Source organism: Oryctolagus cuniculus, chromosome 20, assembly GCF_051225735.1.
Source record: "Oryctolagus cuniculus isolate XC-2025 breed Fujian yellow rabbit chromosome 20, ASM5122573v1, whole genome shotgun sequence".
In the NCBI taxonomy this organism is placed as follows: Eukaryota; Metazoa; Chordata; class Mammalia; order Lagomorpha; family Leporidae; genus Oryctolagus; species Oryctolagus cuniculus.
The window spans coordinates 11,454,816-11,477,761 of NC_142886.1; the positions used below are offsets into that span (position 1 = coordinate 11,454,816).

Sequence of the window (22,946 nt, forward strand, 5' to 3'; positions counted from 1 at the left end):
GAGAGAGAGAGAGAGGGAGAGAGAGAGGGATCTTTCATTTGCTTTCATTCCCCAAATGGCTTCAATGGCTGGGGCTGGGCCAGGAATGAAGCAAGGAGCCAGGAACTTATTAATCCAGGTCTCTCGTGGGTGGCAGGAACCCAGTTACTTGAGCCATCACTTCTCCTCCCAAGGTCTGCCTTGGCAGGAAGGTGGAATCTAGCCAGATCTGGACATTAAACTCAGATACTCTGATACCGGATGTGTGCATCTTAACTGCTGTGCCAACCACTAAACTAAACACCTGCCCCTCTCGTTACCTTTTTCTATGTGGCTGCTAGGAAACTTGACATTGAATTTGTGGCTTGAGCTTTGCTTCTATCGGACACCCCTGCCTTAGACCTAGGTTTACCCTGGGAGGCTGTTTGGGGGCGCCCTCACCTGGGTGGCCTCAGCAGGTGCCCCAGCTACTAACTGCTCCAGTGTCTTTTTTCCGTATGCCTGCAGGGTCTGCCAGAGAACCCGACCCACACCTGTTGTTCCTTCCATCCTCATGCCTGGCTGACCTCCTGAGGACACGCTAGGCTCAACCACGATGAGCTTAAAACCACATTCTCTCTGCCAAGTCTTGAGCTATTTGTTCAACAAAGTTTTTGATAATTAACTGTTACTCAGGCAGTTTTCCAGTCATTGGGGAAATAGAGGTGAATAGATAGACTTCTCTGTATGTATGGTTTTCTCTGCCTGGAAAGATTCTCTCTCTCTCTCTCCCTCTCTCTCTTCCCCCTGCCCCCAGAGTCATCTTTCTGGAAAGTCTCTCCAGACAACACCCCTTCGCATCCCATAGGCTCAGCTCTCATAGTGTTGCATTTTTATTTTTATCATGGCATTAATCACAATTAATATGGTAGCAATGAAAAAATAAAATCTTTTAATTTGAGACAATTGTGGATTCTATATGTAGTTATAAAAAATACAGAGGGCTGGCACTGTGGCATAGTGGGTAAGGCCGCCGCCTGCAGTGCCAGCATCCCATATGGGCGCCGGCTTGAGACCAGCTGCTCCACTTCTGATCCAGCTCTCTGCTATGGCCTGGGAAAGCAGTAGAAGATGGCCCAAGTCCTTGGGCCCCTGCACCCACGTGGGAGACCTGAAGAAGCTCCTGGCTCCTGGCTTTGGATCAATGCAGTTCCTCCAGTTGTGGCCATCTGGGGAGTGAACCAGCAGATGGAAGACTGCTCTCTCTCTTTGTCTCTCTGTCTCTCTGTCTCTCCTCTGCCTCTCTGTAACTCTGCCTTTCAAATAAATAAATAAATAAATATTTAAAAAGAAATGCAGTCAGATCCTAGGTGCCTTCTACCCAATTTCTCTCAATGATAACATCTTACAAAACTATTGTACAATATTGTCACCAGGGTGTTGGCATGGATACAATCACCAATCTCATCCAGATTTCCCACTTTACTTGTATTCCTCTGTGTGTGTGTGTGTGTGTGTGTGTGCACCTATTGAATTCAATGCAGTTTTATGGCATGGTTCCTTTTGCTCCTCCACCAGCACGGTCAAGGGGACATCGCGCTCACTGAGAAAATCCTTTATGTTACCCTTTCGTAACCACAGCCCTCCCACCCCTCAGCCTGTGGTCTGTAGCTGTTTCTCTAACTGTCACTTCAACAAGGTTATCTGACAGCCAGCAGACAGCATGTCACCTTCCAGGGCTGGCTTTTTCAATTCAGCAGGGCTCACTGAACGTTGCTGGGGGATCACCCTTTTCCACAGTGAGTAATGTTCCACGTTATATACCCCAGCTTGTTTAACTGTTCACCAATCGAAAGACACCCAAGTTGTTTGAAGTTTGGGGCACTTATGAGTAGATGTTTTCAGCAGTTCATGGAGGGGTGGGCGAGGTGGTGCAGCCAGTTAAGCTGCCCACTCCTGTATCTGGGTGCCTGGCACTGAGTCCCTCCTCCACTTCCCATCCAGCTTCTTGCTAATATGCACTCCGGGAAGCAGCAGATGATGGATCAAGTACTTGAGTCCCTGTCACCCACATAAGAGACCTGGATAGAGTTCCTGGCTCCTGGCTGTAGCCCAGCCCAGCCCTGGCCATTGTGGGATTTGGGGTGTGAACCAACAGATGACAATCTCTTTCTCTATCTGTTGCCTTGCCTTGTGAATAAATTTTACAAATATAAATAAGTATTCCAAAAACAGTTCATGGAAAAATTTAATTTAAAACTGTCTATTTTGGTGCAGAGAATTAAAATCCCTGTGTACTTTTTTTTTTTCATAATAATGCACTTCCATGAACTCGTGTTAGATGCATTTCCACTTCCTCCCGTTAGATGACCAAGAAGGCAATTTCCAACCCACGGATCTGTTGGCTTCCTTATTGGCTGTGAGGTCAACTCCTCAGTTCTGTTCATTTGTACATCACATGTGCTTAGTATGCTTCTAACACATGGTGATAATCTGTGAAACTCAGTAACATACTTAAGGACAGGGAAGAAGGGAGGAGGGAGCGAGAGAAGGAAAGAAATCCATCAACCAGGCATGTGGTTAGCTGTTGCCATCCGCACGCCTCCCAACATCACCATCTTTGAATTTTCTAGAGGAACTTGGTGACCCCAATGTGACACAGCGCCTGCCTGGCACACAGTCGTGGCATCATGGCTGTCTGTTATCTGGTGTTATGGATACTGGAGAGCAGAGCAGTTCTCTGCCGCTCCTTCTCCACCCTTCCATCACTTGTGCTGTTGTCATCCAACACAGGTGTCCATTGTCTGGGGGGCTTTTTTGGAAAGACGTCAGTAGGTAAGGAAAGAGCAGCTTCGCCCTCAGCCCTCCTGGCCTTGGGGAATAACAAATGAAGGGGTTTGCAGGAGCCAGCAGCTTTGTGGACTTGATCCAAGGAGGATACAGGATGCACTTGACACAAAGAATCCTTCTTTGAGACTCATTAAACTCTGCTCTGTTGCTCTCTGCTGGGCATGTGTCTGCCTTGCTCTGCGCAGCTCTGGGCTCTGCACAGCTATGACATTCCAAAATGCAAGAGCCAGGTGGAAATAAAAACATTCACTTCAGCGCCTAAACCATGTGCCCCTTAATTCGAAATAAATCTGTGACAACTGACAGACACGGCTTTCAGACGGTGGTGGAGGAAAGCTTGACTTGTCCTGGCAAATCCCACACAGGCTTCATTATTTTTAGTCTAGTTAAAAAAAAATGTTACCATAGCAACGGCACCATCATCCAGGGCAAATGTTATCTCTTTAAGTCAATAACACCAGGAGCTGTCCCGTGAATACCCAGTGCTGGGAGAGGAAGAAATGGCTTTTCAATAAAATCCATTTCTTCTGTCTTCACCATTCATCTTCATCCACAAGCCCAGTGTTTTTTCTCCCTGTAAATGAGAGAGATTAAGAGCAGCATGCAACCTCGTTAAGACCCCAAAGAGGACCATGCTTGTACCTGTTTGCAGAAAATCACTAATTCTGTTAGTTCCAGGGCTGCTGTTGTGGTGTGACGGGTTGAGCTGCTGTTCGCGATGCTGGCATTCCATATGGGCGCCAATTCGAGTCCTGGCTGCTCTACTTCTGATCCAGCTCCCTGCTAATGTGCCTGGGAGAACAACATAAGATGGCCCTAGTCCTTGGGCCCCTGCACCCATGTGGGAGATTCGGAAAAAGCTCCTGGCTCTTGGCTTCGGCCTGGCCCAGCCCTGGCCATTGCTGCCATTTGGGGAATGAGCTAGTGGATGGAAAACTCTCTCTCTCTCTCTCTCTCTCTCTCTCTCTATATATATATATATATATAATATATACACACACTATATATATATATATATGCCTATCAAATAAATAGAGTCCTAAAATAAAAAAAAGAAAAAGGAAAAAAGGAAAAAATAATTCTATTGATTCCTTGGAACAGGTGGTTATATTTGCATCTTTTTAATTCATCCATAGGAGGCACAGTGGTGAAGGAGTTGATCCCTGCATATTTTTTAAAAAATATTATTTTAAAATTTATTTAAAATTTTAATTCAATTGAAATGGTTGTAATGGCTGGGGGTGGGCCAGGTAGAAGCCAGGATCCAGGAGCTTCTTCTGGGTTTCCTACATGGGTGCAGGGGCTCAAGTACTTAGGCCATCTTCTACTGCTTTTCCAAGAGCATTAGCAGGGAGCTGGATTAGAAGTGGAGCAGCCGGGACTTGACCTGGAGCTCATATAAGATGCTGGCATCTTATCGCAGGCAGTGGTTTAACCTGCTATGCCACAACGCTGGCCCCAGCCTGTGTGTTTTGAGAGGACCATGGAGAAATACACGTTGAAATAGGCACATCTTTTATAGACTCATCAAAGATCAATTTTAAGGATGCAGCAAACTGAGCTGTCACCTGCTACCTCCCAGGGTGTACAATAAGAAGCTAGAATGAGGAGCAGAGTTGGGACTTGAACCCACACAGTCCAACATGGGGTGTGGGCACCTCAAGTGCTGTCTTAAACACAACCCCAAATGCCTGCCCCAGCGTTTTCAGTTTTGTGAGAACTTGCGACACAGGGCTGTTACAAGACTTTCCCAGGTTCACAGGTTAGTAAGCGTCAGAGTCAGGATTTGAACACAAATCAGCATGACTGTTTATTTATTTATTTTTTTATAGCCCATGGATTCTCCATCTGACTTGCTTTGTTCTGTTATATAATCATTTGCAAATTCTCAAATCCCAGAGCCGGGAAGGAGCTTATGAATCATGGGGTCCAACCCTAGCAGATACTGAGGAACAAACTGAGGCTCAGAGAAGTGACTTGGCCAAGGTAATCCCAAAGAAACTCACGCAAATCGGAGTCAGTGTGGCTGAGCGACAGAGAGGGCTTCCAGTCTCTCAGCATCTCCGTCTCCTCACTCCTGCACACCGCAGGTCCTCCCCACCTGGGGGTGCTCTCCCAGCTCCAAGGCTCAGGTGTCAGCCACACCTTTGAGGTGCTGATGCTTGGTCCACTCCTCCCCTGCTATCATGGCTCCCCCAGACCTCAGAAGAATCGCTTTGTACATTCCTTCTCCTCTCTTCTTACCTCTAGTAGATCTGTATCTTGTCACTCATCCTCCAAGACTTCAAGGAATTCATGTGACGATGGCAATGGGACAAAGTGAGAGATTTTCCCAGCTAGTGACAGAGCCTATGTCTTTGTAACCTCAAGGTGGTGGCTTCAGTGGTGGGAATTTCCCCGTAGGTGGCAGGGAACGTGGCAGGTGCAGAGACTATGGTGCAGGGGTTTTCTGTAAGTTCCAGGTTCCTGAGTAACCTCTGAAGTTGCATGATAACCTCTCAGTGTGCCTACTGAGAGACAAGTGGTGTGGCACACTGGAGGGACTGCAGACAAATGGCATCCATACACCATCCCCCACTTTCTACAACCATAATAAAGCAACAGACCCTTTCTGTCTGCACTTGGAATGGTTCCAGTCACCTTCTTGCCATGGTGGCTTCCAGGCAGCCACTTCCAACAGACAGAGAGGAAACAAGCTCACTTGCTATTCCCAGTGAAGCTGAAGGTTTTGGAAGTAGGCAGGTTATAGAAGATTGAGCTTCCTGTTCTACCTATGTAAAATGGAGAAAGCAACAATTCATTTACAGAATTGTAAGGTTTAGAGATAAAATATGTGGACACCTAGGAGATTCCACATGTGTGGAGACTGTAAATTGTCATCATTACAAGGTTACTCCCTAGTTGGCTGCAATGGCCGGAACTGTGCCAATCTGAAGCCAGCAGCCAGGAACTTCTTCTGTGTCTCCCACATGGGTGCAGGGGCCCAAGCACTGGGTCATCCTCTACTGCTTTCCCAGGCCACAGCAGAGAGCTGGATCAGAAGTGGAGCAGCTGGGACTCGAACCAGTACCCATATAGGGTGCCAGCACTGCAGGAGGCAGCTTTACCCTCCACGCCACAGTGCCGACCCCAAGAATTTTTTTAAAGTATCCTCATGTGTTTCAAGTCTGAAGGCCTGAGCAGCTACTTTGTGAAGCACAGGCTGACAGCCCAGGACGAGGGCATCAGGTGAGGAGTCTGTCCCCACAGTACCCAGTTCTGGTTAGGTTACTTGCAGACCGAACAATAAACAAAGTCCTTTAATCAAGCCTAATTTAATTTTTTTAAAGAATGATTTATTATCATCCTTTTATTTGGAAGGCAGAGAGACAGAGGGATAGATGGGAGAGAACTTTATCCCTGGTTCACATCACAGATGCCTGCAATAGCCAGAGCTGGGCCACGCTGAAGCCAGGAGCTGAGATTCCAATCTGGGTCCCCCACGTGGGTGGCAAGGACCCCAAGTACTGAGCTGTTGCTGTTGCTTCCCAAGGTGTGCATTAGCAAGAAGTTGGATCCTAAGCAGAGTAGCTGGGTTGGAAACAAGCACTCCAATATAGGGTACATGCCTTCCATGCAGTGACTTCAATTGCTATACCAAATGGCTGCTCTTCAGTTTCAACTTCTAGGAAACACCTAATGGTGATCTGGCTTTGGACATGCAAGAGTGTATTGATGGCTCACTGAGTGTCATTATAGGTTTGAAAAACCAAACCTTTGATGAATTGTCTGCTTGCTTCAAGAACACCTTTCTTCGTAGAAAATGGGAAGGCGTTGCCTTCTTCATTTGGTTTCATTATTTATTTAATATGCGTCTTAACTGTCTCTGGCTAGGTCATTATTTGCTATGATATGTAAGCTCCCAAGGGCAAAGATGATATCTGCTTCATTTACTTTCCAAAGCGCTCAGAAAAATGTCATAAACCAGTAGGTTTTAATCCATTTGTATGTTGTTATTGAAAGCTAGAATATAAACTATGTCCCACAGTCATAAGCAAATGCCAGTTTGTTGCTACTTTAACCTTTGAAGACCAGAAATAAATGAAGCATCTTCGTTAGAGGAGTGTCGGATGACCTTACACGCAGTATAAATGCGTAGCTTTGGGGTATTTTAATTTAAAAGTATTGATAGTAATGGACTTCCTATTATAAAAGTCTGCCTGATGCAGAAAAAGGCAAAAAAATGCTGAAAGTCATATAGAAGAAATAATTCATTTCTATCATTCCCATGCTGGAAAAAAGTCACTTTGATCATCTTGCTACTTTTTCCTGTGCGATTCACTTTAAGCCTATAATCTAACCCCAAGCTAATTTGAACACTTCCAGAAGGTTTCCTCTCAATATGATTCCCATCCTTTCAGTTAGTTAGTAATCCTGTGTCTTTTCCAGTAAGAGCGGTTGTTTTTGTTATTTTCAATGTATGGAAACATGTTGCAGGGCACAGAGTCAGCCGCTAGCTGCCCCTGTCTCAAAGGAAACTTGTGGTTCCCATGAAGGAAAACTTAATCTTGCCCCAGTACCTTTTGTTCTGCCCAGAGCCATGTGAACCGCTTCTGACTATTTCCCCAAGATTATGTCACCCATCAAGGCAACTTTCTGTTGCAGTAGGTGATGTTAAGAAACAAAGCAACACCTTTTGCGTTAATCAGTTTTGGAAAATAGAGACTGGCTTTATATTCCTCAGCTTTGATGTGTTTAGCAGTTCCTGTAAGGATCTGCCTCTCTTCTGTTTTGATTGACAAGACCTTTCCTATATATTTGAGCAACCGAGCAGCTCCCTCACAGAGGGGAGAGACATTTACCCACAGCACACCTCTCACTGTCATTGTAACTTTCTGAAGCTCTGGGTGCAAGGCTCAGCTCTGCAGGGAGAGTTGACTCCAGCAAGATCAGGTAAGTGCTGTTCTGTCTTTAGAACTTCATTTCTCCTCTGGGAAGGGGAAGCCCAGTGAGCCCACTATGGTGAGAGGTCAGAAGGGGAATCGTGACATCGGGTTTGGAAATGGATAACTTTGCAGCCCATTTCAAGGGATGCTCAGTTACAACGTATGTAATATCCACCTTTGCTTCCACATCCAGGTGTGCTGTATCTAGTGGGACAAGTGTGATTCTGGCCCCTAGAACACGATCAATGGCCATGACCCAGAGGGGTGGCAGTTGGAATTAAGCTGAATCATAATGAGACATTATTACAGTGGCAATTTGTAGTGAGTTGGACACATTTTCAGGAATGGCCTCCACATCAGGTGCCAAGTTCACAGTATCTTCTGCTTTCCATGTTTTGGGCTAGGAGCAACATATATAGGACCTATCATTATTATTATGTCTTTAAATATTTATTGATTGATTTGAAAGGCAGAGCCAGAGAGGCAGAGAGAGAGAGAGAGAGAGAGAGAGAGAGTTTTCCATCCCCTGGTTCACTCCCCAAATGGCCACAATGGCCGGAGCTGAGCTGAACTGAAGCCAGGAGCCAGGAGCTTCTTCCAGGTCTCCCATGTGGGTGCAAGGGTCCAAGGACTTTTCCAGGCCACAGCAGAGAGCTGGATCGGAAGTGGAGCAGCCGGGACTTGAACCAGTGCCCATATGGGATGCTGGCACTGCAGGCTGAGGCTTTATCCACTGTGCCACAGCGCTGGTTCCGGACCTATCATCATTAATATTCATCTACCCTCCTCCCTTCATTACTTCCCTATCCATGATATTGAAAATAAGACTTCAAGGGGTCAGTGCTATGGCAAAGTGAGTAAAGCTGCTGCCTGCAGTGTCAGCATCCCACATGGGCGCCGGTTCGAATCCTGGCTACTCCACTTCTGATCCAGCTCTCTGCTATAGTCTGGGGAAGCAGTAGAAGATGGCCCAAGTCCTTGCGCCCCTGCACCCATGTGGGAGACCCGAAAGAAGGTCCTGGCTCCTGGCTTTGGATCGGCGCAGCTCCAGCCATTTTGGCCAATTGGGAAGTGAGCTATTGGATGGAAGACCTCTCTCTCTCTCTCTCTCTCTCTCTCTCTCTCTGTAACTCTTTCAAATAAATAATAAAAAAATTTAAAAAGAGAAAATAAGACTTTGAACAAACCATTGTAGCACAGCATTGAAATGCCCTGGACCCGAATGAAAAATAATCAAGGTGTATTTATGTGTTAAATTACGTTTGCTGTTCCTCCTATTTTATATCCTCCTGGAAGAGATCATTGGGACAAATTTCAACGCCAGAAGTTGGGTCTCAATGTGGGAATGCACTGGGAGGGTTCAGTCACCAGTGTGGCCCCTGGGGTCCACCCTGGAGCGGTGACAGGAAACTGGCCATCTGTGTTGGAGTTGTGTGCATTGACCATCTTTTGGCTCTCTGTCCTGGAATGAGAAGAGCAGGGTCACTTTGATAGCAACCACACACTGTTGGCTACCCTGGATTCACCAAACTCTGCTTCCTTCCCCGCTGGTGGAATAGCATGAAGCTGGCATTCCTCTTCCTTGGCCCCATGGTCCTCCTCCTCCTGGCTGGCTGTGGCTGCGTCCTCAGCTCGTCCAGCAGCAACCTGCGCACCTTTGTGGGCTGTGCCGTGAGGGAGTTCACCTTCCTGGCCAAGAAGCCGGGCTGCAGGGGCCTTCGGATCACCACGGATGCCTGCTGGGGCCGCTGTGAGACCTGGGAGGTGAGTTGCTAAGCCTGGGGCAGATGTCAGTGCTGGGGCCTGATTCTCACATGTTGAATTTTTTAGCGACATGAAGTAGAGCTGGGACATCTACCCTTTCCTGTGGGTTACAAACAAAACAAAACACGATGCTATGGCGCCTTCCAGAAGCGGTCGGAAAGACGCAATGTGACCCCTCTAACCAAGCTTTGTTGAGACTTTAATGCTTTGATTTACATGGTGCTTGCGAATCATCTCTAGGAGGTCACTCTGCTTCTACTGCACCTGTTTAACCCCACATGGAGGGATCCAAGTCACCTGGAGAGTCAGTGCGAGGTTGGCAGTGAATTCTTGACTTAAGCCTGGCACCGGAAATCCTCTCGGTACTCCCTCATCTGTCATAAGGTCAGCTGGCAGGGATGTCCTGCATGGCGCTTGGTTGAGTCACGGTAGGTCCCAGGCCATTCCTCAGTGCCTCCCCACTGTCCTGTCCCCCTCGGTTCCCTGGGGCCCTGAAGGATTATCTCTAACAGAGCAATAGAAGCTCCTGAATGTTCCATTAGACCTGGCCCCTTTAGAGGCATTTCATTTTAAATAGAGATAAAAATCTCAAACAACGTTAGACACCCTCTGGGAGATGAGGGGTGGAGGGGTGAAGGAGGAGGAGGGACACGTAGCTGCTGGCTCTTCTCACTGAGGCCCATGTTCGTGCCTGATGAAGTGCTGACAGCTGGCATCACCACACCTGTGATGAGTTAAGGACCAACTTTCAAGAACTTCTGCAATATGGCGGCCACGTGCTTTCCCAGAGATGCGTGTTATTAGCTCCGGCCTCAGCAGACTGACTTTGAAAGGTTTTATTAGGTCATCCTCCCGAGATCCTGCTTTGACCCTTTTCTCCTGTCCCTTCTCATTTCCTTCTGTCATTATTATTATTCCTTGACACCTGTCTCCAGGGCCACCTCCTTCTGCAAACCCTCTCTGGCTCTCAGGTAAGACACTGACTGTGTTCTGCCTTTTCTACTGCCTCTCCCACCACTCACATGCTGTTTGTTTGTTTGTTTGTTTATTTGAAAGGCAGAGTTACAGACAGGCAGAGGCAAAGTGAGAGAAAGTCTTCCAACTGCTGGTTCACTCCCCAAATAGATGCAATGGCTGGAGCTGGGCTGACTGGAAGCCAGGAGCCAGGAGCTTCTTCTGGGTCTCCCACATGGGTGCAGGGGCCCAAGGACTTGGGCCATCTTCTATTGCTTTCCCAGGCCACAGCAGAGAGCTGGATTGGAAGTGGAACAGCTGGGACTTGAACCGGCACCCATATGGGATGCTGGCACTGCAGGCGGCGGCTTTACCCACTATGCCACAGCGCTGACTCCTGCTTTTAACTTTTTTGAAGGCAGAGGTTCACTCTTGAAATTCTCACAAGTTTTACCGAAGTGCCTGTGTGCCAACAAGGCATTCAACAACCATGTGCTGGGTTGGCAGGGATGGAGGGCAGCTGTTTGGCCTAGTGGTTAAGATGTAGGCATGTGTGGGTTTGATCTCCAGCTCAGGCTCCTGACTCCAGCTTCCTGCCAATGCTGACTCTGGAAGGGAGACCTGAATTGAGTTCCCAGTTCCTAGCTTTTGCCCCTTGGCCACTGCAGGCATTTGAGGGGAGTGAAATCAGCTCTGTCTGTCTGTCTCCGCCTCTGAAATAAGTGCATACAAAAATGAAAAGAGTAAATGGAAGGCTGGCGCCTCGGCTCACTAGGCTAATCCTCTGCCTTGTGGCGCTGGCACACCAGGTTCTAGTCCCAGTCGGGGTGCCGGATTCTGTCCCAGTTGCCCCTCTTGCAGGCCAGCTCTCTGCTGTGACCAGGGAGTGCAGTGGAGGATGGCCCAAGTGCTTGGGCCCTGCACCCCATGGGAGACCAGGAGAAGCACCTGGCTCCTGGCTACGGATCAGCGCGGTGCGCTGGCCGCAGCGCGTCGGCCATGGCGGCCATTGGAGGGTGAACCAATGGCAAAGGAAGACCTTTCTCTCTGTCTCTCTCTCTCACTGTCCACTCTGCCTGTCAAAAAAAAAAAAAAAAAAAAAAAAAAAAAAAAAAAAAAAGAGTAAATGGAGTGATGTAGCTGAATGGAAGCCAGCTTTGGAATCCATGAGCAACATCCAAAGAGGATACTTCTTAGGAAAATTATCCTAATCTACAGGGACCCTGAGAGCAGCCTGCTGTCACTTAGATCATTTTATGGCCCCATGATTGGAATCGGGTTATGGTGATGAAATCTCCAAGTGAATGCAATGCTGCACCAAATTAGCTTTTATTGTTGTTGTTTGATGTCCGGGTCTGGAGACCCAAAAGCCATATGAACACTCAGCAATGTCTGTCAGTCGACAACAGATGTTCTCCGGAACGTTTGCAGCCTCCTTGTACCCAGGGCCTGGCCTGGCAGTGCCTCCTACTGCTGCCGTCTTGTACTGGGGGCTTCTGAGAGCTCTTTCTGGCCACATCCTCATATCCTGTTTCCTCTGAACTCAGCCCATTTCTGTTCCTTTTATCAACCAGTGGGTGCTTTGGTGGGACCGCAGTCACCCATGGCCCACTGGGGGCCGTGCTCTTAGGGGAGAAATGGAAGCATGAAGATCATGAGAAAACAAAATTTCTCCTGTTCTACGCAGCTTCTATTTCTGCATTTCCTGGGCTATGAGAAGGAAGGTTACTGTGGAAAATGAATACAGGAATGAGGTCATTTCCCAGCCACCTGAAAGCTGCTGTGATAGGAAGCACTTTTTTTGGGTAATGGGATAGGGGAGTATATCTGAAAATGATGTTCCTGAGAGACGAGGGTCTGGATTTGCTCGAGACAGGGGAATTATCTCTGAAAACAGCTCTTCCTCGTGATGTGGGCTTACAGTGGTCACATTAGCAAGACAAACAAACAGAAAACAACCCAGCTCTCCCTGCTTCACAAAAAATGTCCTAGATTGAAATAAGACAAAATAAAAAAATCAAGAAGCTCAGATAAATGAAAATTTCAGATAAACAGCAAATAATTTTTTTTAGGATGAGTCTGTCCCAAATAGGAGAACTCTTCATAAAGTTCATTGAATATGTGTATTATGAAAAAAATCAATGCATGAAATTTTGTTCTCTGTATGCAAATAAATTTTTCTTTTACTTCAATTATCCTTGAAATTTCCGAAGTCTCCTTGTATTTCATGGGACAGATTTACACTAAAATATCATTTATATGAAATTTACATTTAACGGGGTCTCTGATCTGCCTGATTTTCCAGGGTACTGAGGATAAGTGGAAGGTAGGGGAGAAAGAGTGATGACAATTTTTTCTGTGAATTTCTCGTTAAATGCAAGAACTTCATCAGTTGACATCAAATGTCATCTTTCTCTTTTCCTTTCCCTTCTTCCTCTCGCTTCCCAGAACAAGTGAAGGCACTGTGGAAAGATTCTTCTTCCTCTTTGGTTTTTTTTTTTTTTTTTTTTAGAGACACACTTTTTTTTTATGAGATTTATTTACTTATTTGAGAGTCAGAGTTATAGACAGAGAGAGAGAGAGAGAGAGAGAGAGAGAGAGAGATCTTCTATCTTCTGGTTCACTCCCCAGTTGGCCACAACAGCCGGAACTGGGTCGATCCAGAGTCAGGATCCAGGAGCTTCTTCCGGGTCTCCCATGTGGGTACGTTGGCCCATGCACTTGGGCCATCATCTACTGCTTTCCCAGGCGATAGCAGAGAGCTGGATTGGAAGTGGAGCAGCTGGGACTTGAACCAGCTCCCATATGGGATGCCAGCACTGCAGGCAGAGGCTTAGCCTATTATGCCCCAGCGCCAGCCCCATGATTCTTCCTCTTCTTGATTGCTTCCTCAGGGTGATTTCCCCAGCAAGAACAACAGACTGCACTAATTGAACACTTACTTTTTACTGGGCATTGTACATTGCATATATGTCATCATATTTCATCTTCACAACAATGCTACGAGGTAGATGTCTTATTTTACAGATGAGAAAATTGAGGCTCTAAAAATGTTCGGTGGATTTTTCAAAGGGCTCTAGCAAGCAGTAGAATAGGGACTCATGTTTGCATAGTTTTGATCTCAGGGTTTGAAAGTTTTAACTATGACATATGACTATGTCTTTTTCTGAACTATGTGCTTTGTTTATCGCAATTACCTTTGAATTTAAGATTTATAAAAGGTCAAAGAGGAAGTGAATCCTTCAATGCTCAGACCAGCACTCAGAGCATCTGGGAACTTATCTTCTCTCACTGATTCAATGGCAGACATGGGGGTACTTCACAAGTCCAAGGAAAATGGAATTAAAAGATAACTTTATTATGGTGCAAAAATTTACAAAATCCATGCATGGGGGGGTCTTCCAAAGTCTCATGAAAATGCATATTATGAAAAAACTGTGCATGGATTTTAAAATCTTTTTGGACCAAAATAAATTTATCTTTCCACCCCATCCATCCGCAAGGTTTCTTAAGTATCTTTGTAGTTAACTGAGACCCTCCTGGGTGTCCTTCCATGTCCTGGAGGCACCGCTGTGAGCAGAGAGGTGAAGGTTCCGGGCCTGACAGAGCTTCCTCGCTGGAGTGGGTGAGGGAAGTCTGGACAATGTCAGGGGGCACTGGCAAGTGCTATGGAGCAGCACAGAGCAGGAAGCGGAGTTCTAGGGCGTGGAAGTAAGAGGTCCCAGTTCTAAACAGGACGGTCAGGAAGGGTTTCCCTGCGAGGGGGACATTTGAACAAAAAGCCCGAGACTGGGGGAGGAGTGAATCATGGGAGAAGAATGCTCAGGCAGAGGGAGCAGCAGGTGCAAAGTCCCTCCAGTGGGACTGTTCCTGGTGAGTTTGAGGACCAGTGAAGAGAACACTGCGGCTGCAGCTTGGCAGGACAGGAATCACTACAATCGCCACAGGTCTTCCAGCAGGTGCAGGCAAGATGACGTAGGGTTTGGAAGGTGATCATGCTCTTTTTTTTAAATTAATTTATTTATTTGAAAGGCAGAGAGAGAGAGAGAGAGAAATAATGAGAGTGAGATAGAGAGAGAGAAAAGCGTCTTTCTCTGGTTTACTCCCCAAATGGCCGCAATGGCCAAAGCTGAGCTGATCCGAAGCCAGGTCCCAGGAGCTTCTTCTGAGTTTCCTACAAGGGTGCAGGGTCCCAAGGACTTGGGTTATCTTCCACTGCTTTCCCAAGCGCATTAGCGGGGAGCTGGATGGGAGATGGAGCAGCTGGGACTCGAACTCATGGCCCTATGGGATGCTGGCGCTGCAGGCTGTGGCTTTTATCCACTATGCCACAGTGCTGGCCCCTATGGCAGTCTCTGACTTTTATGCTGAATCACAGTGCTTAGCGCTCTCTCATGCTCTGGTTCTCTTACCAAGTACCTGCAGTAGCCAGGACTGGGCTAGCGTGGAGCCCGAGCTGGGAGCTCAGTCCAGATCTTCCATGTGCATGGACAGGAACCCGACTACCTGAGCCATCACTGCTGCCTCCCACGGTATACATTACCAGGAAGCTGGAGTCAGGAACCAGAGCTGGGGATTGAACCCAGGCACTTGGATGTGAGATGTGGGCATCTTAGCCACTAGGCCAAATGTCCACTCTTTGACTTGTGATTTAAAAGAATTACTTGGGTCCATTGTGTTTGTCGTGTCTTCAAAAAGTTCATAGAAAGATGCATATTGTGAAAATGCATAATGCATAATGTGAAAATGCAGACATGCATTTCAAAATAGTTTTTTTTTGCATCAAAACAAAACCTATCATTCATTCAAAATTCCATGAACTTTTTGAAGTACCTTGTAGACTGTAGGGGTAATGGTGGAAGAGGGGTGGCTGGTTAGGGGGAATTTGCAATGATTGAGGTTTTTCATTCGCTAAATATTTATTGTGCACTTCTCATGTGTCCTGGGCCCTTCTGGGAGCTCATGAGCAAAATCGGACTCCTGCTTTCAGTGGTCTGGGAGGAGGCAACCATAAAGGAACCAATGAAAAGCAAGTTAATTTCTGATGCTGGCAAATGGCACCCAGGGCATGAGGCAGGACAGCATATTCTAATGGGTGCCTTGTTTTCTACCTGCGGGGGACAGAAACCCATTCTGGAGCCCCCATACATTGAAGCCCATCACCGAGTGTGCACCTACAACGAGACCAGACACGTGACTGTCAAGCTACCCGGCTGCGCCCCTGGAATCGACCCGTTCTACACCTACCCCGTGGCTGTTCGCTGTGACTGCGGAGCCTGCTCCACTGCCACCACGGAGTGCGAGACCATGTGAAGCTTGCGTGGGCGGTAGAACACGGCCGGTGGTCTTGAGCGTCGTAGACCCGCGTACACAAGCAGTGCAACCCCCGCCCCCACCCCCTGATTGATCCAAGGACTGTTTACTTCTGACCATTCCTGTGGAGGTTACCTGTCTCCCTAAGGCCAAATCAGGCACAAGGCCTAGTCTGCATTCTTATACTGAAAATGTGAAACAATATTTGTGCCTTAACCAAACTAAATTCTCAGATTCGTGCACCTGCAAATTGATTTGTCTTTGCCTTGAGCCTTGGAACATGATTTGTGTATCTCAGTCCTTCCCCAATTTGGATTTATTTCACTGGGTGTGAATGGGAAACAGGGCTAGAAAGTCTTTAAACTCGCATATTCTGTTCAACCCCTGATTTCCATCTGGATTTGTGATTCAAGAGCTAGAAATGAACAAAACGCATGCATAGGAAATCCAAGTTTCCTGGACAAAATGGTCTCTTCTCCTTTTAATGGAGCAATTATCTTCACAAGAAATAGAGATTGCTCAGATTGATAGATAACAACTCAGAGTTAAAGCTGTTTGGATTTATGTAATTCTTTTCCCAAGCAAAGTTCCCTAAGTTCCCTTCAGATACTTAAGAAACATTCTTCCTTATAAGAAAACAAAGAAAAAATGCTTTCCTGAAAGTTATCACTTAAAACTAAAATCATGGTTTTTTTCAGAGTGTGATATTTTCCCAAAGCTATAGCAAAGAGTAAATTACAAGTGTTCTTTCCCATGGAGCATATTTTAAATTGAAATTGTAACTTATTAAACTCGAAAACATCCCATGTTTGTAGGGGTAAACCTGCACTGCCAACTCAGAGAGAAAAAATCTACGATTATCTGACTCTTGTCCTCTCTAAAATCGTACAGCAGCTGATTCTGTGATTTTTTTTCCCTAAAAACTCTAATGTTAGCAAATGTCTTTAATTCTGGCCTTTTAGGGGTTGTTTTGTCTTGTTCATTTTTCATATTATGCCAAGAAAATCTGCACTGATGCCAATAAAGCATGTTCTCTGTCTTTTGAATTCATGAAAGCTTTCAAAAAGTATTTTTGGTCTCTAATACAGTTGTTACAACAGCAAGAAAACACAAGAAGGTTATTTTTACTTAAGCTGTAGTTTGGGACGTTGTGTCCCAAAGGTGGTGCAATCTGAGAGACAGGAGCCCTCCTTGAATGAGGACTGAACGAGCCCCCAAGAAAAGCAACAAACCATGTTGGGACTGGTGGTTAAGCACTGGGACGCTGAGGCCAGCATTTGGGAACAGAGGGCAAGAGTGGAATCTACGCCAACCCTTAGCAGCTCTGTGTAAAACAGGAATTGAGTGCCCAGGGTTCTCTCCCGATCAGTGTGGGTGGTGATTAGGAAGGAGGGCACTTGTCCTACCTCTAAGACTTTTCCCCGGGACTCTCTGAGGCCACAAGGGCTTGCCAGAATTACAGAAAAGATGACTGGAGGGTCAGGAAGAGTCTTGACAGGAAGCGAATGGTGCACCATGGTGAGATGCTGCCGAGAGTGTTAAAATGAAGAGGTTGGTAATCCAAGTGTGGGTGGAGTTAAGGAAATAACAAAGTGGAGCTGAAACACTTCTGGTTCCAAAGCAGTGGGCGATTTTAGGCTGAGGGAATGAGAAAGGGGAAGGATTATAAGTTACCAAAAGGAATGGTAGGAGAGAGATGCCCAACAAGAGAGGCACCCCTTGCCAGGAGCAAGTCATCTTGACAAAACTAAGACAGGCAGTGAGGGAAGTGGGGGAGCAGGTACCTCCACCTCGTTCTCTGTCCATCCCTTAGTCCTCTATTGAATCAAATAGGAAGCAGATGGGAGGCGGAGAGCAAGAGAACCAATAGATTCAGGTGGTGAATGCTTGCTTGGGTAGCATGCTGAAAGGCAAAGAGTGAGTCTAAGGAGGCAAATGGATAAACTCCAGGGTGGTTCTCTTTAGGGAAGCTCAGCTAAAATGCACTGTGCAGTAATGTTGGCTGGGAGAGCAATCAGACGTGCTGTAGCAATCCTATTACTAGGATCCCCCTAGGGCAGTATGGAATGAACATGGGATGGTGTCTACCAGGACAATGGTCATGACAGTGACTATGAGATTATTTGGTTGTTAAGTGCAGTCGAAGCCCTCAGGGTCTGCTCTTTGAGCTGCATTTGAAGCTACTCTCTTCCAACGTGCTGAAAACCAGACCGAAGATCTAATTTGAAGAGCAGCTGAATTATTAAAAAGATGAAATCTATCACTATGATGAGTATGTATCTCCCACACGGATTCTAGGTCCTAATTCATTGGGGAACACAGAGACCTGGGCTGGGGACCATCAGATGCCTACATTGGAGGTCACCTTGAAGAAGCTTCCACTCCTGACAGTGTGCACCGGGAGGACTGGTAGAATGGACGGACCTGCAATGGATCTTGAGAGTGTCAGACTGGGCCACTGAGAGGCGGAGGATGTCAGAATATAAGATTGGATAAGAAGAGTTTATCCAGATGGGAGCAGTCTCCCATTACTCAGGATTTAACATCATCATAAAGGCACCTGGGCTCTGGTCCCAGTGTGCTGTTGGGATGGCTTTTTCAGGCATGGAGACAATGATGGCTTGTATTGATAGAGAGAAGATGCCAGACCTGTTCTGGCAGAAGACTGATGATCGAAAGTCTCAGAGAAGTGGACCTGCTGGAACAGTCTTGTTACAAAGACCTGAGAACCCCCTACCTGGATGAATTCACCTGGCAGGTTCAACACACACTTCCTTCACTAAAGCAACAACAGATTCCCTGCAGAGACACCTACAACATGGAAGCTTGATAATGGCTGTGCTTGTAGGCTGAGGGTGACGACAGGGAACTGGGCTTCCTGGGTCAGCAGATCTGATGGGGTTCTGAGACCAGGTGGGGACACGTAGCTGTAAGAGACAGGATATACATTATTGCTGTAATAGGCAGCAAATCTATAATGGCAACCAGATGGCTGTAATTGACAGGGCTTGCAGTGCTGACTAATTGTTCATGCATTCAATTCAACAGTCAAAACATTTCTACAACAAATATATATATATAATATATAATAATTAGAAAGCTATTATTGAAAAAAGGAATTTATACAGGATTTATACAAGTGATAAACTTGAATCTTTCAGCTTTTCTTCTTTCTCTCTTCCTTCCGTCCACAATTTATAAACAGTATTTATAAACTAATTTTGTGCAAAGCACTATGTTTGGGAAATAGAGACAAATACTTTCTTTGTTTACCGTGCTATGAAGCATTGCCATTTTACCATTACCGTTTTATGGATGATGAAATTGATAGTCTGAGAGATCAGGGGACTTGTCCAAAGTCACACAGCTAGTGAGCTGTATGCAGCCAGGTTTCTGTGGCCCAGAACCAGACATTTTGCACAAGAGCATGTTGTCTTTTTGGAAGGCTTATTCCAAGTCATTCTTACTCCTGATACAGGCAAGGCAGTGGCTAGCAAGGATTTACTGAGGTCACCAACCTCTCTTTAAGACTCCACCTACTTGACTTAAACCCTGCTTTTCTTTCGCCAAAAATAACCAACTTGGTTGTTGACTGCATCCTTGCCATGACTAGAAGCTAATTGTAATATCATCATAATAAAATTACCATTGTTGACATTCCTACTCCCATCATACACTGACACCACAACCGTTCCAAAACTTTCAAAGCAGGGTGGTATGCAAACCTGCCCCCTATATTCAGTTAAACTCCTCCCCAAACACCACCCTCTATCTCTCCTGATCATATAAAAGGAAGACTCTAAACCTCACTGGGCGCAGCTCACTCTCATGTATGTCCACACTCCATCTATTTATTTTCACTTTGCATGCAAATAAATGGTATTTTTCTGCTAACCTTGGCTTATATCTCATCCTTGAATTCTTCCCCACATCAGAATTGAGAACATGCACTCAGCCATCACACAACACAACATCACACAACCCAACCGTTACACAACACTTGGGGAAATCTTTGAATTTCTTGATGTCAGACAATCTTTCAACACTGATCAGTAGTTTTGCAGTCTTGCCTGGAGATGGCTCAATGCAAGGTTTGGTTGATGTATGGTCACTGGAATCTTCCTCTGGTTCCTTGTATAGCCTTTAGGAAGATAACATTTTTCTGAGGTTCACCTCAAAGCTCACAACACCAGAGATGAAGGAGAAAAGAAGCAGAGCCTCAAAGGAAGATTCAAGGAGATGGCTATGCTGATGAGGGTGTGCCCTGAACTTGTTTCCTAGTCAGTGTGAAAACTGGAAGCGAGAAATGCCACACTGACTTTTAGGGCAGGATCAAGAGGCTCCTCCAAAACTCCTTCCTCTTAGAAATATTTTATTTTGTAGTTAATGATAGGTATGGAGAAGGGGAATTTCCTGGATTTTTTTTTTTTTTTGGTTAATTCTGTGTTTGAAGGAAGATCATCAGTTGTCAGAACTCATAACACTTCTGGCTTTATTTGATTCATTAATTGGATCTTCCACTGGATAGGAAGTAAATGAGCTACTCCAAACGCACCAAATTCTTCTTCAGTGCCCAGTGAATTCTCTACATTAATTATATTTTAAGTAATAAAATCATATCAGAGGGGCTGGCGCTGTAGTGCAGTAGGTTAATTCTCTGCCTGTGGTGCTGGCATCCCATATGGGCACTGGTTTGAGTCCCAGCTGCTCCTCTTCCGATCCAGCTTTCTGTTATTGCCTGGGAAAGCAGTAGAAGATGGCCCAAACACTTGGGCCCCTGCACTCATGTAGTAGACTCAGAAGAAGCTCCTGGCTCCTGACTTCAGATTGGCCCAGTTCCAAACATGGTCATTTGAGAAGTGAACCTGCAGATGGAAGACCTTTCTGTCTCTCTCTCTCTGTAACTCTACCTCTCAAATAAATAAATAAAATCTTTTAAAAAAATCATACCAGATGGCTGGTGCCACAGCTTACTTGGCTAATCCTCCACCTGCGGTGCCAGCACCCCGGGTTCTAGTCCCTGTTGGGGCACCGGATTCTGTCCCGATTGCTCCTCTTCCAATCCAGCTCTCTGCTGTGGCTCGGGAGGGCAGTGGAGGATGGCCCAGGTGCTTGGGCCCTGAACCCGCATGGGATACCAGGAGGAAGCACCTGGCTCCTGGCTTTGGATCAGTGCAGCGCGCTGGCCATAGTGGCCATTTGGGGGTGAATATATGAGTGCATGGAATGAGTCTGGTGCACTCAGTCCTCCTGCTAGTGGGAGCACCAGGTCCTAAGCACTGAAGATGCAAGCTTCGTTGGAAGTTTTAGGCTTTCAAAATTTTTAAAAAGATTTATTTATTAATTTGAAATTCAGGGTTACATAGAGAGAGAAGGAGCTGAACCAATCCAAAGCCAGGAGCCAGGAGTCAGGAGCTTCCTCTGGATCTCCCATGTGGGTGCAGGGGCCCAAGGACCTGGGCCATCTTCCACTGCTTTCCCAGGCCACAGCAGAGAGCTGGGTTGGAAGTGCAGCAGCCAAGACTCGAACCAGTGTCCATATGGGATGCTGGCACTGCAGGTGACGGCTTTACCTGCTTTACAGTGCTGGCCCCGTGCTTCGGAAATTTATTTTCATTTTACAAACCCATCGCTTTGTGTGATATGAATCTTTCTTATGTTGTCAAGGAAGCAATCTGGAGAAACACCAGGAAGGCTTCCAAAGCAGAGATACTTTAGATTTAGAACTTTCAGACTGGATGCGGCTCTTCTGCTTTTGATTGCAAAACATGCAGTTTTCTCTACTGAGGCTGGGTAGCACATATAAAAAAGAAAAGGATCCTATTCTACTCCGTCAGGAAGTGAGGGGGACACGAATGTTAGCCCACGGGTGGCATCCGAGGGACAGGTGCCATCTGATGTTTTTTTCATCAGGCAACCAGATAGCGATCCTTCAAAAAGTACGTGGAAAATAGAAAGAAAAAGTCAGTTATTTTGATGCAAAACTTCTGTGGAAGTCCATGCATACAAGGTATCTTCAAAAAGTTGATAAAAAATGCATATTGGGAAAAATTTGTGCATGGATAATCGACTTTTTTGCATTAAAATAAATTCATGTTTCAAAAAAATAACTAATTGGAGAAAGAGAGAGAGAGAGAGTGAGCGAGCTTTCCCATCTTTGGTTCACCCCCCCAAAGGCCCTGAATGTCTGGGGCTGGGCTGGAGCTCAACGAAGAGCTGGAATGCAATCCAGGTCTCCCACATGGGAGGTGGGAATCCAATTCCTTGACTTCATTGCTTGCTCCCCGGGTCTGCATGAGCAGAAAGCTGGCATTGGGAATGGACCCTGGGATTGAACTTGAACATGCCAATGTCCTAATTGGTACACTAACTGCTAGGCCAAATGTCTGCCCCAATAATGCTGGTTTTTCCATGAACTTTTTGCAGTATCCCTGTATGTTCAGATATTAAGTCTATGGTGAATTTGGTTATCTCTTAGACCAGTTCCCCCCCTCCCCCCCTTTTTTTTTTGACAGGCAGAGTGGACAGTGTGAGAGAGAGAGACAGAGAGAAAGGCCTTCCTTTTTGCCATTGGTTCACCCTCCAATGGCCGCCGCGACTGGCGCGCTGCGGCTGGCGCATTGCGCTGATCCGAAGGCAGGAACCAGGTGCTTCTCCTGGTCTCCCATGCGGGTGCAGGGACCAAGGACTTGGGCCATCCTCCACTGCACTCCCGGGCCACAGCAGAGAGCTGGCCTGGAAGAGGGGCAAGCGGGACAGAATCCGGCGCCCCGGCCGGGACTAGAACCCGCTGTGCCAGCGCCGCAAAGTGGAGGATTAGCCTAGTGAGCCACAGCGCCGGCCTTTCCCCAAATTTAACATCACTTGGGGGTCTTGTTAAAATGCAGATTCTGGGGGCCGGCACTGTGGCACAGTGGGTTAACGCTCTGGCCTGAAGCGCCAGCATCCCATATGGGCGCCAGTTCAAGTCCTGACTGCTCCACTTCTGATCCAGTTCTTTCTATGGCCTGGGAAAGCAGTAGAAGATGGCCCAAGTCCTTGGGCCCCTGCACCCGCATGGGAGACCCAGTAGAAGCTCCTGGCTCCTGGCTCCTGGCTTCAGATCGGCACAGTTCTGGCCGTTGCAGCCAATTGGGGAGTGAACCATTGGATGGAAGACCTCTCTCTCTCTCTCTCACTGCC

The 22,946-nt window shown here is 46.5% G+C and overlaps 1 protein-coding gene across 1 annotated transcript; it reads left to right on the forward strand.

Moving 5' to 3' along the window:
• The first annotated feature begins 9,293 nt into the window (after positions 1-9,293).
• On the forward strand, positions 9,294-22,241 carry GPHB5 (glycoprotein hormone subunit beta 5). The gene is made up of 2 exons (XM_002719552.5): positions 9,294-9,497; positions 15,576-22,241. The coding sequence occupies exons 1-2, from the start codon at positions 9,294-9,296 to the stop codon at positions 15,762-15,764; spliced, it is 393 nt and encodes a 130-aa protein (XP_002719598.1). The 3' UTR covers positions 15,765-22,241.
• The last annotated feature ends 705 nt before the right edge of the window (positions 22,242-22,946 follow it).

What these genes read in the sequence shown, in the direction of transcription:
- GPHB5 (XM_002719552.5), top strand. Translation starts at nt 9,294, where the DNA reads ATGAAGCTGGCATTCCTCTTCCTTGGCCCCATGGTCCTCCTCCTCCTG. An exon ending in GCCGCTGTGAGACCTGGGAG is followed by an intron (nt 9,498 to 15,575) that starts GTGAGTTGCTAA and finishes TGCGGGGGACAG; the next exon opens with AAACCCATTCTGGAGCCCCC.